Genomic DNA, 14,080 nt, shown 5'->3' with positions numbered 1-14,080 from the left:
TTCTCATCAGTGAGTTTTAATCATTTCAATTTGTATCAAATTAAAATAATCCTGATTTTCTAAGATGATAAAGTATCCAAATTCAGTTTGAATTGGATTACCGAATTCAAAGAGTAATCAACTTTTTTTGTCTGTTGATCTCTATAAATGGAGCTTTAAAAGTGCTGTCTGTCGGTCATTGCCAGATTTTTGACAAAATAAAATAAACTTTAATTCTTGAAAATATAGTCAAAACCGTCTGTGTGTTGCCCCCTACAGGTTGAATTTAGGTACTACAGTTGAATTTTGTGATTGGTCAAACCATGAAAGTTTCAGAACTCTGACGTCATGATCTGCAGCTCCAGTAATAACAGTCCTGCCCTCAAGCTCCACCCCTATGACTTTCATATTTCAGCTGTGGGCGGAGTCAGCCTCCAGCTTCCCTGTTTGGTGACCCTTTAAGCAAACATTTTTTTAAGAGTGGACTTAAAAAAAAAGGTCTTAAATCCTACAGTTTCTAAATTAAAATTACCATTGTAAACATTTTTAAAACTTAACCTTACCAAATCAAAGTTTATTATAAGTTTGAGACAACTTTAGATTTAACAATCTGCGATTTGAATTCTGATTGATGTGAATGTAAAGATGAAATTAATCCTTTCAATACTCAATTTTTATCTTGAAACTAATTATATTCATTACTTTTTTGTTTTATGACTTATTATTACATTTATATTGTTTGTAATTTTGATTTTTTTTCACAAATTTTAACTGGTTTGAGGCAAAAAAATATGTAGAGATTTTATTTCAGGAAGATCCTGATAATAGATACAAATGGCAAGAATAACCAGAAATTGTTTACTTTTTTAAGTCTTTAGTTAAATGTTTTTATTTATCAAGACGGATTTTATATTGATGCCGTTGGATGACGAAAAATATAAAGTTGCATGTTTTCTGAACATGTTTTTCAGTTTTTGTGCACATAATTCCTACATGGCAGCAACAATCTGGTTATATTCCAATTGTTTTTTTCTATAATTCACCACTTTGTCCCAGATGTTCAGAATTTGCTCAAAATTGTGACAGGTTTCAGGAGGGCGGAAAATTAAAATTTGATACTAAAGGTTTCACTACATAAGATGTCATTGTTTTTCCTCCATAGCCAACACAGGAAAATGTTTTTTTTTTTCCTCACAAGTTGCTGTCAGTCATCACAGCATCAAAGCTTCTCATCTGTCGTTTTGTTTTCTTGGGCATTTTTGTGCCTCATTTCACTGCATGTTGCATGTAGAGGCTAAAAAAGATCAATTTGTCATAGAAAATAAAATCAGAAAAGTGTTTTGTCTTTTATTTACATGAATATGCAAATCTGAAATAACTTAAGCAGAAACATCTGAAAACTTTAGACCGGGGCGTCCAACTCGGGGGCCAAAATCCAAAACACATCTTGTGATATTTAAATTAAAAGACCCATGCTAGACCTAAGACCAAAGACTATGCTTTTATTTTGAAATCAGTCACAAAGGTGGAATTTCCTGACGAGGGTCAGGAAATGTCCAAAAAACAAATAACAGAATCGAGAAAATACTAATTCTTGTTTTAAACTGCAGGGACGTTTTATCAAAGCAATTTGAGATGTAAATCTTTCAGATTTTTTTTATTCTGGAGAAGAAGACACATCTGTCCTAAGAGAAGTTGTGGCTGAGTTTTCTGTGTTGTATATTATGCGGACTACAAAAATAACTCCCTTGATATAAATCAGTGAATTGACCAGATTTCAGTAAGTCATCCACAGACTTGAAGAAAAAGTTGTGGACTGTGCATCACCAACAGATGGCGCCAGAGGAACGCAGAGGAAGAACAGTACAGAAGGTCTGGGTGGTGTGACAAACAAATGCTTTTATTTGTTTAAATACTGTGTTGTTCTCATTGTTTTCTTTAATAGTTATATCTACATTAATACAATATTTGTTTATGTTCCTGAGAATTTAAAAACCTTACAGTTAGGGCTGGGAATCAGCAATAATTTCCAGAAACGATTCAATTCATCACCGGCCTGAATCGATTCGATTATGATTTTTTCCGAATCTTTCGATTCTTCAATTCAATTTTTTAAGTTTACAACTTTTGTTAAGAAATACATTAAAAATCTATTATTTAATTTGAATATATTTAGATTAATCTGATACAGTTCACATATTGTAAATTTAATATTAGTAAAATAATGAGATTGTTAATACCATATAGTGTTACATGGATTCTCTAAAGTAGAAGTTCTAACAAACATTTTCAGATCATTAACATTGTTAACAGTGTTGCTTCTCCTGGAGGACGATTCAGTTTGGCCACTAGGTGGCGATCGGGCGACAGAAGTACACTTTATTCCAGAAGAAGACAACAGTAAGAGGGAAAAAACGAAGTTTTCAGACCATAAATAGTTACTTTAAAAATGATTTCCTTAAAAGAGTTTGGAAGATTAATGCCTGTAAGTAAATAAAGATGTCCATTTAGTCAGCAATGTATTTTTTGGTCAACCAAGCGTTAGCATTAGCCGTTCTGTGGGAGATTCTATTGAACGTTAGCATCAAGCTAGTGGACTTTAGCTTTTCGTGCTAAATCAATTTATATCTTTTGTGAATCGATTATTGATCTGTTAAGCTTAAATTGATTAATTTATATTTTCAACTCAGCCTTATAGTAACTATACAGTAAATATGTGTTCTCCAATCAAAGTGTTTGAAAAGTTCTGCTTTGTTTGTCTTTGTTAGATATTTGAAAATCATTTTAAATCAATGTTTTTAATCAAAGGGGCTGAAGCTGTTCTAATGGGTCACTAATTCTGTTTCCAGTCTTCCTTCAGTCCCACACTTGTCTTACGGTCATGGCAAACAGTCTTAGCCCTTATATTGTGTGCGGGTCAAAAGTGACCCGTCAGTTAACCAAGAGATCCCATTTGTTTTTTGTTCTGCTTTATCTCTTCCTCGACCATTTTGATGCAACAAAACTGCTTTTTGCCATTTTTCTAAATTCAAAAGATCCCAAAAAATTTGACAATTTTGGTGTTGTGGGTCAAATATGACCCGGAGCCGGATTTAGAAGCTATGGGTTGCTTTGTGGATCAAATATATCTGCACAAAACACACACAGAACCCTTTCACCACCTCTCCTCCAGGTGAACTCTTCGTACAATATTGATACACACACTCACGTGCACAAAGACTCTCTTTACCTCACATGGGCTCAAACATTATTCAAGCATATTGAATAAAAAATGAACATTTGCATGTATAAACAAAGAGAGACATCCTTAAATGACTCCATGGTCTACTAGAAGTGCTGGGTCACATTCCCAAGACATAAAACAAACATTTGAGCTGCAATTTCCACAAGCTCTTTAGAAGATCCAGCCTGAGCTGATCAAAATGAAAGGGGGAGTTGTTTTTAAATAAGGGTCAGTTTTGACCCGTAGGATCACAGATGTCACTAAAAAAATCCGGATTTTATTTTATTTTTTTATGTATACTAATAATAGTTTATAACATATGGATACTACCACCTGTGCAGGTGGTTTAGCAGAGAGGTTTACACCAAATCCACTTTCTGACACGACCCTGTAGTAAAGTATTTTTGTAATTAATATGAATAGTGAGAAGAATTGTGCTATTTCATATCACAAATTACTTTGACAAGATTTTGGCTTTTTAATTTCCTAAATATAGACTTTAATTAGTTGAGAAACACAAATAAAGACCAAATTATCCCCAAAAGGGGAAGAACTCCTGCTTTTAAAGGCCAGTTATGCCAGGAATGACAGTTTTGGTCATCTTAAGTAAATGAAGTGTAAACTGTTAATAACTGTATTATCGTTTTAGGTTATAGGTGGAAGTTATGCTCTGATTAATCTCACCATTAACCATGGAGAACCCAAGGGCAGTTTTCTTCTGTAAAAAAAACTACAATGCTACAAGAACACACAAAATAGACAATTTTCATCGGAGTGGGTCCTTAACCCGTTTGCTCTCCTAGGCTTGTTTACATGAAAAGTGGGGTCATCTGGACCCCACAAGACAGTGCGCTGAACTTTTTTTTCAATGATTGTGGATCTCTACTGGTGTCCAATGACATGAAGTCTTGTCCACCTCGTCCACCTTTGTCATGGAAGGACTAACACCTCAATGTAAGGGTGGGGTCATCTGGACCCCATAAGAGAGCACAAGGGTTAAAGGGCCGTACCATGCTTTTCTTAAGTCTTTCAAAGTCAATTTTATCCATATTTATTATCATATTTTACCTTTGACACAAGAAAGAACCAAATTGTCATAAAATATGAGGTATTTTTGTGAACTCTTTCCATACCCAGAAGAAAGACGCCTCCATCTCCCCCTTTCACTCCTTGTGGGTGCTGCCCATTGCATGACATCATCCTAGAAGTGGCCTAGGCAGCGTGTCTGTTCTTTGCCCACAAAAGCAAACATCCAAATTTTTTCAAAGATGAGTGTACATATTGTGTATCTGCCTTTAGTAACCCGGGTGTTCACAGACAGAATCGTGATGGCTAATGGATTCATTCTACAGTGAAATTTGGTCAATTAACACAACAACACCAGAGGAACATTTCATGATTTATTGAAATGATGAGAACTTTGTATTATGTTCTGATTAGCATTGGCTCCGTTTGAGAAATCCTCTTCACTTTCATGCCAATCATTTTCCTGGAGACATGAGCACCTTTCCGTCTTTGCTCAGTAATTCGCGTTCAAACCGGTTCTTTTTATTTGTTATTCACTTCCTTTGCACCTCATCTAGAAAATCGTTTGCTCCCTCTCTATAGCCGTCTTATCTGCTTGTGCCATTCTTGGATACGTTTAGGATCCATCCCAAATGTTGTGCAGATTCCTCACCAGAATGTTCTATGCCGTATGCCACAGCATGAAGTTTAAACACTAAACCGAATGAGCGTTTCTTGGTCATCGCTACACATCACAAACACACAGCCTGGTCCCTATAGATCACATGTGCCAAAGTCAAGGCCGGGGGCCAGATCCGGCCCGCCCCAATGTTATCTTGCATTCATTTCTAACTTGTATAATTTTGACAAAATATATATTTTATGGAGAGTAAAACATTGAAAGTTATTTAAGGTTTAAGTTGATTTATTATGGAATCATTTTCTGCCCTTTTATTATTCATAGTTGTGTTAAAAAGTTACAGATTTAAAGTTTAAAAAAATTCTTCATTCTGAATTCATTCTGCTAGCTTTTTGGACTATTTTAGCTTTTACTAAGATTTTTTAGACTATTTTGGAGTTTAGCTTATATTTCAGCTACATGCTAGCTGTTTCGGCTAATTTAAGTTTTTTTTCTGTTTTTTAGGATGTTTTGGAGCTAGGCTAATATTTTCAGGCTAGCTCTTTTGGCTAATTTAAGTCATTTTTTAACTTTTTTAGGCTATTTTGAAGTTTAGCTATTTTTCAGCTTCATGCTAGCTGTTTTGGGTAACCTCGTTTCTTTTTTTTTTATTTTAGCTGTCCATAAGCTTCAGCGTTTTCAGCTTCAGCATTTTCAGGGATCAACTTCAGCGTTTCAGCTATCAGCTTCAGCATTTTCAGGTATCAACTTCATCGTTTTCAGCTATCAATTTCAGCATCTTCAGCTGGTCAGCACTAGCATCTTCAGTGGCCAAATTCAGCTTACAGCATTCACACTAGTATTATCACAGGTAATGCTATATATCTAGTTTATAATTATGTTAAAAAAGTTACGGTTTTAAAGTTTTAAAAATGTAGTTTTAGTGTTCAGTAAATGTTTATCCTGTTCAGCAGTAACAAACCCCTGTTAGATCCGGTGAATATTGGAAATGGGACACAATTGGAAGATAGATGATATTGTGCACTTAAATTGAAAGTGTTTTGTGGATCACCACGAGCTCTTCTGAAAAAGTATGTGTTAAATTCAGGGATGGTGTTGGCAACGCAGAGTCCTCCTGAAAGGGGCGGTTCTCACTTTGTGACATCAGATTGTGATAACCCGCTCATGGGTTGGGAGGGGCTGGTGCTCAGAGCGCAGGTTTTTAGAGCACTTCTCAGAAATGTGTGAATAGATGAAAATACCACTTTGAGGTTGCTTTTAATGAGAAATTAACATTTTAATACATTTAAAAGCTCAAAAAGTTGATTTTGCTGGTATAGGCTAGGGCGTGTCCAAACTTTTTGCAGAGGGCCAGATTTGGTTAAATGAAAATATGTGAGGGCTAACCATTTTTTGCACCCGTATATTAACATAAAATTCAAATAAACTATTTATTGACAAGTTTATATCATTCGTATAATTATGTATACAGGTATCTAAATACATTCTTACCAATATTACCATGAATATTTGTAAACTAGAAGTAAAACAAAGAAAAAACAATTTTTTCAACTAAAAATCTGGATTTATATACAATTTTATATTAATTCAATTACATTTTATTTATATAGTCCAATATATCAAAACAATTGCCTCATTGGGCTCCATGCTGGTAATTAAACAGAAGCAGAAGGTCGGACATAAAATATAAACAAAAGGTGATTGCTAAACTAAAGAGACTAAGTATAACTTGTTATCCCTGTGACACCAGTGAAAATCAGTGGGAAAAAAAGGTTTGCATGGTGTCGGTTCCAGACGACCCAACTCTCAACGTTAAACTTTTAACACCAGAGCTCCAGTGTTTATCTTCTTTGCTTTACTGTAGTTTTTTTCAATTGTTAACACGATTGATGTAATTCCTGTAGATTCTGAAGGAGAAAAGCGGCACGGGAGGCCTTTACCTAAGGTCAAAGGTCAACAAAAGTTTGGTTGTGGTTGTAGACTTATAACTTGGCAGCATGTGTGTGAAATTTGGTGAAAAGTTTTTTGGGTTTTTTTTGCCCATATTGTGGGAAAATGCCCCCCAAAATTTGGTCCTTGTAGTTTAGGTCTGCTAAAATGGTATTAAAAAAAAAAAAAAGCATTTTCCATTTCTCACCAGGCACTTTTCCAAGCATGGTTTGAAACTTTAGCAGAATCATTTGCCTTTCTTGTTTATTTTGCAATTTTTTTTGGCTTTATTTAATTTTTTTGTTCATTTTCCTGGCAAATGTGAAAATGTCATTATAGAAGGAAAACACAAGAACAAATTAAAATGGAGGCCTTTACCTAAGGTCAAAGGTCAACAAAAGTTTGGTTTTGGTTGTAGACTTAACCTGGCAGCATATGCGTGAAATTTGATAAAAAGTTTTATTTTTTGTCCCATATTGTGGGAAAAATGCCCCAAAAATGTGCAAAAACGATCTTCTTTTAGTTAAATATATATATATTAAAAAAGAAAGAAATTCCAAATTTGGGTTAAGAAATCGCAGATCATTTTTGGGGAGATTTGAGCGTTTTCTGTTCGGATAGCATCACTTTTCTCATTTTCAGGTGACGAGTCCGCCGCCCTCCGCTCGTCGTGCGTCTTGAGAGGCAGCACGCCGGAGATGCGACGCAGTCTGCACGGAGCCACCGGAGGAGATCGGTCGTCTGCACCGACCGTCTGCGGCGGAACACAACCCGAGGAGACAAAGAGCCACGGGCGCCCGACCTGACCGCAGGAACGGACAGGCCAGCGGCGGCTGAGCGGGGACCCGCGGAGCTCCACCGGCAGGACTGTGGGACTGCCCGCCCGAACTCCCCCCCACATCCACCGAGCCATGTCTGAGACGGAGCGATGGGGAAGTTTGACGACAACGAGAGGATAATCCTCAACGTCGGAGGAACCAGGCACGAAACCTACAAAAGCACCCTGAAGACCCTGCCGGGGACGCGCCTGGCGCTGCTCGCCTCCGACTCGGACATCGACTCGGTGCTGGATCAGCTGCAACAAGTCCCGGGCTTCATCGAGTACAACGCGCGCACCAACCAGTACTTTTTCGACCGTCACCCGGGGGTCTTCGCCTACGTCCTCAACTACTACCGCACCGGGAAGCTGCACTGCCCCGCGGACGTGTGCGGTCCGCTGTTCGAGGAGGAGCTCTCCTTCTGGGGCATCGATGAGACGGACGTGGAGCCCTGCTGCTGGATGACATACCGGCAGCACCGGGACGCGGAGGAGGCGCTGGACGTGTTCGAGCTCAACGTGGACAATGGGGACGAGGACGACGACGTGGCGGGGAGGCTCGGCATCGAGGACGTCCACGCGGACGGGAACGTCAGCCTGTGGAGGAAGTGGCAGCCGGTCATCTGGAACTTGTTCGAGGATCCGTACTCCTCGCGGGCAGCGCGGGTAAGAGCGCACGCGCCACGCTCCGGTCCAGACGCACATTTATTGTTGAGTCACAAAAGCATTCACCTTACTTATTTATAATCATTATCCGTTTCATTTCTTCACTTTATTCATTCATTAAAAAATGTTTATTTTTAGTGCCATGACCTCTGCTGCTGTGACAGCTCTACCTGCATTTGGGGGTCAAATTGACTTTTTATTGACGTTTTATTCATCAAAACTTCAGATCATGAAATTTTACTATCTTAAAAAACAATTACGTCAGAGTTTAGGAGGTGAAATTGCATCATAATTTTGTGTTAAATCTTTTTTTTTTTTTTTTTAATTGTTGGTTCAGTATTATGCAGAGGTCTGCAACCTGCGGCTCCAGATCCACATGTGACTCTTTTACCTTTTCATGGTGGCTCCTTGGCCAAACATTAAATAAGTTATAGAGACTGCTGACCCAGCCATGTCGACCATTTAAGTCAGAAGCTCCCCCTAAAGAAAACAAATAAACAAAACCGCAAACTAAGACTACCAAGGTCCAAACTAAAATAACAAAACCCAGCAGTGTAAGACTGCTGAGGACAAAGAGAGGAAAAATAGTTTAAAAAAAGAGAAAAATTGAATAGGATTTTTTTTAAGTCAGGATTATTTAATAAGCAGGAGTAAATCTATATTTCTTAAAGGCTAAAGTAAGATTATACGACTCCTTCTAGGTTTTGATAACGAAAACGAGCCCAAATGGCTCTTTTACTGTTAAAGGTTGCCGACCCCTGGTATAAGGTAAATCAATGGGGTTTACTTCACCTGAATGGTGTAGAGATGAATCATCCAACAAATGTGAATTAAAAGGCCGTTGATCTTGAAATGACTTTTTTTTCAGTGCTTTTCTGAAAGGTCAATTTCACAAACACACTTGTGTTAACCCTTACCTTATGTCGGGGCGAACAGGATAAACATTTATTGAACACACTAAAACAAAATTTTTAAAACTTTAAAACTGTAATTTTTTAATATAATTATAAACTAGATACATAGCATTACCTTTGATCATGTTAGTGTGAATGCTGTAAGCTGAATTTGGCCACTGAAAATGCTAGTGCTGATAGCTGAAGAAGCTGAAATTGATAGCTAAAAACACTGAAGTGGAAAAAGCCTAAATTAACCAAAACAGCTAGTGTGTAAATATTAGCCTGACTCCAAAACAGCCTAAAAAAACCTAAAAAGAAAACCCTAACTTAGCCAAAACAGCTAGCATGTGGCTTAAATATTAGCTAAACTTAAAAAACAGCCTAAAAGATCGTAGTAAAGGCCAAATTAGTCCAAAAAGCTAGCAGAATGTAATTTTTTAAAACCATAGTATCGTAGCTTTTTAACATAATTATGATGCAGCAATATTTTTCCAGAATAAATTAAATTAAACCTTAAATAACTTTCGATATTTTACTCTCCATAAAAATATATTTTGTTAAAACTATGGAAGTTACAAATAAGCCCAAGATAACATCGGACCATTAATAACAATAAAATGAAATGATCTGGAGGGCCGGATAGAATTACCCGGCGGGCCAGATCCGGCCCCCGGGCCTTGACTTTGACACGTGTGCTTTAAAGGGTAACCAAACAGGGAAGTTGGAGACTGACTCCACCCACAGCTGAAATTTGAGGATCCAGTCAGAGGGGTGGAGCTCGGGGGCAGGACTGTTATCATTGTCTATCTGTTGCACACTCTTAATTCAACGTGATAGAGTGACAGACACGGTTTGAAGTCATTCTCTCAGTTTGATCGTTTTTATTTTTCATTTGTTGGAAACAGGAAACATGAGAAATGAGTGTGTTTTACTCCCTTGTCACAGGATGCTGCAACCGAAATTGCCGTTAACGACGTGTTTGGATTACGGAGAAAATAAAGTGTCTGGAAGTGTCACTATATCCTCTTAACTTGGAGAATAAACGGCCATCATGTAAAACAGCTGAAGAAGAAAACATTTGTAGTCCGTTTGTAGTTTGCAAGATCGTACAATCCTGATCCTTAACGTGTCTTTTTTCTTTAGTTTCTTTTTTTAAACTTAAGTGAATGTTTTCATTATGATAAACATTTTAAGTGCTATATTAACACATTAAGAGGTTATTATTGTTGTTAACGCCCGAAAACATACTCTGACCGTAAAATGCTTCAGTGAAAGTGACGCGACACCCCCAAAGCTACTGTAAATGATGTTTTAGAGGAAGTGACGTGTGGATAACACATGTGGGGTGAGCGGTGCAACTGATAGGCTTCCACCTACAGAAAATGTAGCGACCATCATTACTGGAGCTGCAGATCGTGACGTGAGACTTCTAAAGCTTACATGGTTTGACCAATCACAAAATTCAACTGTAATACCCCATTTCTACCTGTAGGGCAGCACACAGACGGTTTTTAACTATATGTTCAAGAATTAACCAATTTAATTTATCAAAAATTTGGCAATGACAGCACTTTTAAAGCCCCATTTATAGAGGTCAACAGACAAAAAAGGTTGATTTAAGGTTTGGTAACCCTTTAAAGGGGCCATGCCATGATTTTGTTAAGCCTTTCAGAGTGAACTATATCCATATATGTGATCGTATGTTACCACTAAAAAACAAATTATTTTTGTAATATGAGACTTATTTGTTGACCGTTTTAATACTCGGAAGTAAAACGACCCCATCTCTGAGGCACCGCCTCCTTGTTGGTCCCGCCCATTTTCCCAACGTCATCCTTGAGCCTACCCATAGACGTCAATGAGCCTTCTCAGCGTTCCCTGCAGTTCACACTTATAAACAAACAACCTCTGAAATATTTTCAAAGATTAAAGTATTTAAAAAAGATTTTTAAAGTGGAGCCTTACAGTCTTGACCCACAATCCGATCCGGAAGACACAATGTGTAGTTGTATTTTCACACAGAGAAAATGTCACTTCATGTGGCATCCCTCATCAAATGTTTTATATTGCTATTATGCATCCTTTTCTACAGTAAACAAAATAATACTAGACCGTTTATGCGTGAGGCGCAACGTGCGTGGAAGTTGTAGTGTTAGCTGGTGCGTTCTATGCTTACGGTATACTGCATGATTTATTACTTTGATTGTAGGAATGGCGCCGGCTCTGAGATTCAGTCTCTTGCAGGGCCGGATGTTGACATCCGTCGTAAAACATATTTTTATGTATTTTATGTTGCTTTTTATTTACTTCTTTTAATCTTCTATTTAAACTATTAAAACAGCCAACATGTTTCTTTGTAGCAGATGATAAAAAAATCTCTTTATGTAATGATCAATGTACCAAACTATCAAGCTGTAGGAACCAGAAACCTGAACATTGTTAACTCTTGCTTTTTCCTAAACTAGAACAAAGAAAGCAACTGATGGAGGACAAGAAGGAGTTAAAATTATGGGTAATCGAGTCATGATAGCTGAAAATGCTGAAGCTGATAGTAGCTAAAATATTAGTTAAATGCGAAATTAGCCTAAAAACTGAATAAAGCCCAAGTTAGCCAAAACAGCTAGCATGCGGCTGAAATATAGCTAGACTCTAAATTTGCCTAAAAAAAACTTTAAAAATCCTAAATTAGCCAAAATAGCTAGCATGCAGCTGAAATATTAGCTAAACTCCAAATTAGCCTAAAAAAATGTAAAAATCTATTAATTAGCCAAAATAGCTAGCATGTAGCTGAAATATTAACTTAACTCCAAAATAGCCTAAAAAAATAAGAAAAATCTTAAATTAGCCAAAATAGCTAGCATGCAGCTGAAATATTAACTTAACTCCAAAATAGCCTAAAAAAATAAGAAAAATCTTAAATTAGCCTAAATAGCTAGCATGTAGCTGAAATATTAACTAAACTTTAAATTAGCCTAATAAATGCCTAAATAGTCCAAAAAGCTACCATAATGCCATTATAACTTTCAACTTTACTACACTACTTTACTCCATATAAAGTAATGACAAATTAACTATTAAATTAGTCGTCGAATGTTTTATTAGTCATCGATTAGTCGACTAATCGTGGCTGTCATATCATAGTTCTACTTACTCAGTGTGAAACCAGGTCCTTTTTGGATGAACACAGTGCTGATGTCGTGAGAAAGGTAAATGGTTTTTAGACCAGTTAGGTGAAATCTAATAATTTCCCGCCGCACACCTGACCCTCTTTGGTAGACAGGTTGGAAAACATTTCTGCTCCTGGACTGGAGACTCGCAGCCTTCCTTCTTGATGGGAGCAGGTTAAAATGATTGGGATAACCTTCAAACTGGAAAGCCGTGTTGTAGATGTCATGAAGAAGGAGGAATGGAGCCAGAGGATCCTTTCAGCTGCTCTTACATCTGTGGGGTTGTACACACTAAGTCATTCATTCATCTTCTTGTCCGCTTCGTCCCTTTCGGGGTCGGGGGGGTTGCCGGAGCCTATCCCGGCTGCTGATGGGCGAAGGCAGGGTTCACCCTGGACAGGTCGCCAGTCTGTCGCAGGGCCTCAATCACACACCCATTCACTCACACATCTACAACAAGGGGCAATTTAGAGTCACCAATTAACCTATGAAGCATGTTTTTGGACGGTGGGAGGAAGCCGGAGTCCCCGGTGAAAACCCACGCATGCACGGGGAGAACATGCAAACTCCACACAGAAAGGTCCCAGCCGGGATTCGAACCGGGGCCTTCTCGCTGTGAGGCGAGAGCGCTAACCACTGCGCCACCGTGCAGCCCCTACACACTAAGTGTATATAGAAAACTGGACTGAGCTGGTGAGACGTTATCCATAGAAAACTACCTACTTCCGGATCCAAAGTCAATTCAGACGCCATTTTTCTGTAAGCTTGTAAACAAAGCCATTTGACTAAAGATATCTTCAGTCATTGGCCAGGAATTACAAGGGCAGTACAAAACCACAAGAGAATCCTCGTCGGGATAGTCCACTTGTTCAAATTATATTTCGCCGACCCATTTTGAACGTCTGTATCAACGTCGGGTACAACAGTTTTTACTGCTACTCTGAATTTAGTTTAGGAAATATTCAACATTGACATTTCCTACCTTGATACTTTGGTATGGCAAAGGCATAGAGACGACGGCTAAGGAGGTATGCTGACACTGTTGGGCTAATACTGTCGAGAGAACAGTGCGAGATCATGTGTATCACGTTCAAAGTTATTTTTATGAGCCTGCATTCATCTGACCATATTTCAATGAGTTGCTGTCTCATTTTTATTGTAGTTCTCTTTACATCCTGTAATGACAAGCTATCTTTAAGCTCTCTTTAAGAGAACCAAATGTTTTCAGTACACCCTTGAATATTAGTGAAAGTCAAGGGGTGTACTCAGCCAACTTTTGGCTTCAACGACATTCTAGGAAAGGCAAATAGCCAGACTGTCATTTTGATTTGAGGCTGTATAGTGATAGGTGTTGTGCTTCAACACGATATTTGTATTTAATGGGTAAACGACGAATTTGGGGAGTTAGTTGAATAAAGTTTAAATTATCTGCTGTGATGCAATCTCTCTTTCCAAAGGTTGCCTGTTGCAGACAAAAGGGCTGAACAAGATTAACAATACCGTTCTCTTAAAAAACTTCTCATCAACCCCTTTGACCAATCATCTGCTTCTTGGCCCCTCTAGACCCGAACAAACTGGTAGTGTAGTTATACTACATTATCTAAGTATTTAGTTTCGCCTAATTAGGGCTGGGTAATATGGAATTTTTATATCTCGATATAGGTTTTTTCATATTGAGCGATAACGATATATATACCGATATAAACCAAATAAATGGTGACAGTGGGGGTATGGTGTCTCGTGTGTCTTTGTTTACCT

General features: G+C 37.9%; 1 protein-coding gene across 3 annotated transcripts in view; it reads left to right on the top strand.

Annotated features, from left to right (window-relative positions):
- The first annotated feature begins 2,316 nt into the window (after nucleotides 1–2,316).
- Nucleotides 2,317–14,080, top strand: part of kcnc2 (potassium voltage-gated channel, Shaw-related subfamily, member 2) — a 41,883-nt gene continuing 30,119 nt past the window's right edge. Inside the window, exons 1-3 of one of the 3 annotated variants that reach the window (XM_024262653.2) lie at nucleotides 2,317–2,464; nucleotides 5,504–5,587; nucleotides 7,419–8,259. In XM_024262653.2, coding sequence (XP_024118421.1) covers nucleotides 7,705–8,259 — 555 coding nt within the window. In that variant the 5' untranslated portion in view covers nucleotides 2,317–2,464; nucleotides 5,504–5,587; nucleotides 7,419–7,704. The remainder of the gene's footprint in view (nucleotides 2,465–5,503; nucleotides 5,588–7,418; nucleotides 8,260–14,080) is intronic. The other 2 variants (XM_024262651.2, XM_024262652.2) reach the window with 2 other exon arrangements.

This window comes from Oryzias melastigma, linkage group LG23 (genome assembly GCF_002922805.2).
Source record: "Oryzias melastigma strain HK-1 linkage group LG23, ASM292280v2, whole genome shotgun sequence".
Taxonomy (NCBI): Eukaryota; Metazoa; Chordata; class Actinopteri; order Beloniformes; family Adrianichthyidae; genus Oryzias; species Oryzias melastigma.
The sequence above is the reverse complement of the archived record's forward strand: the minus strand, read 5'-3'. Positions and strand labels throughout refer to the sequence as shown.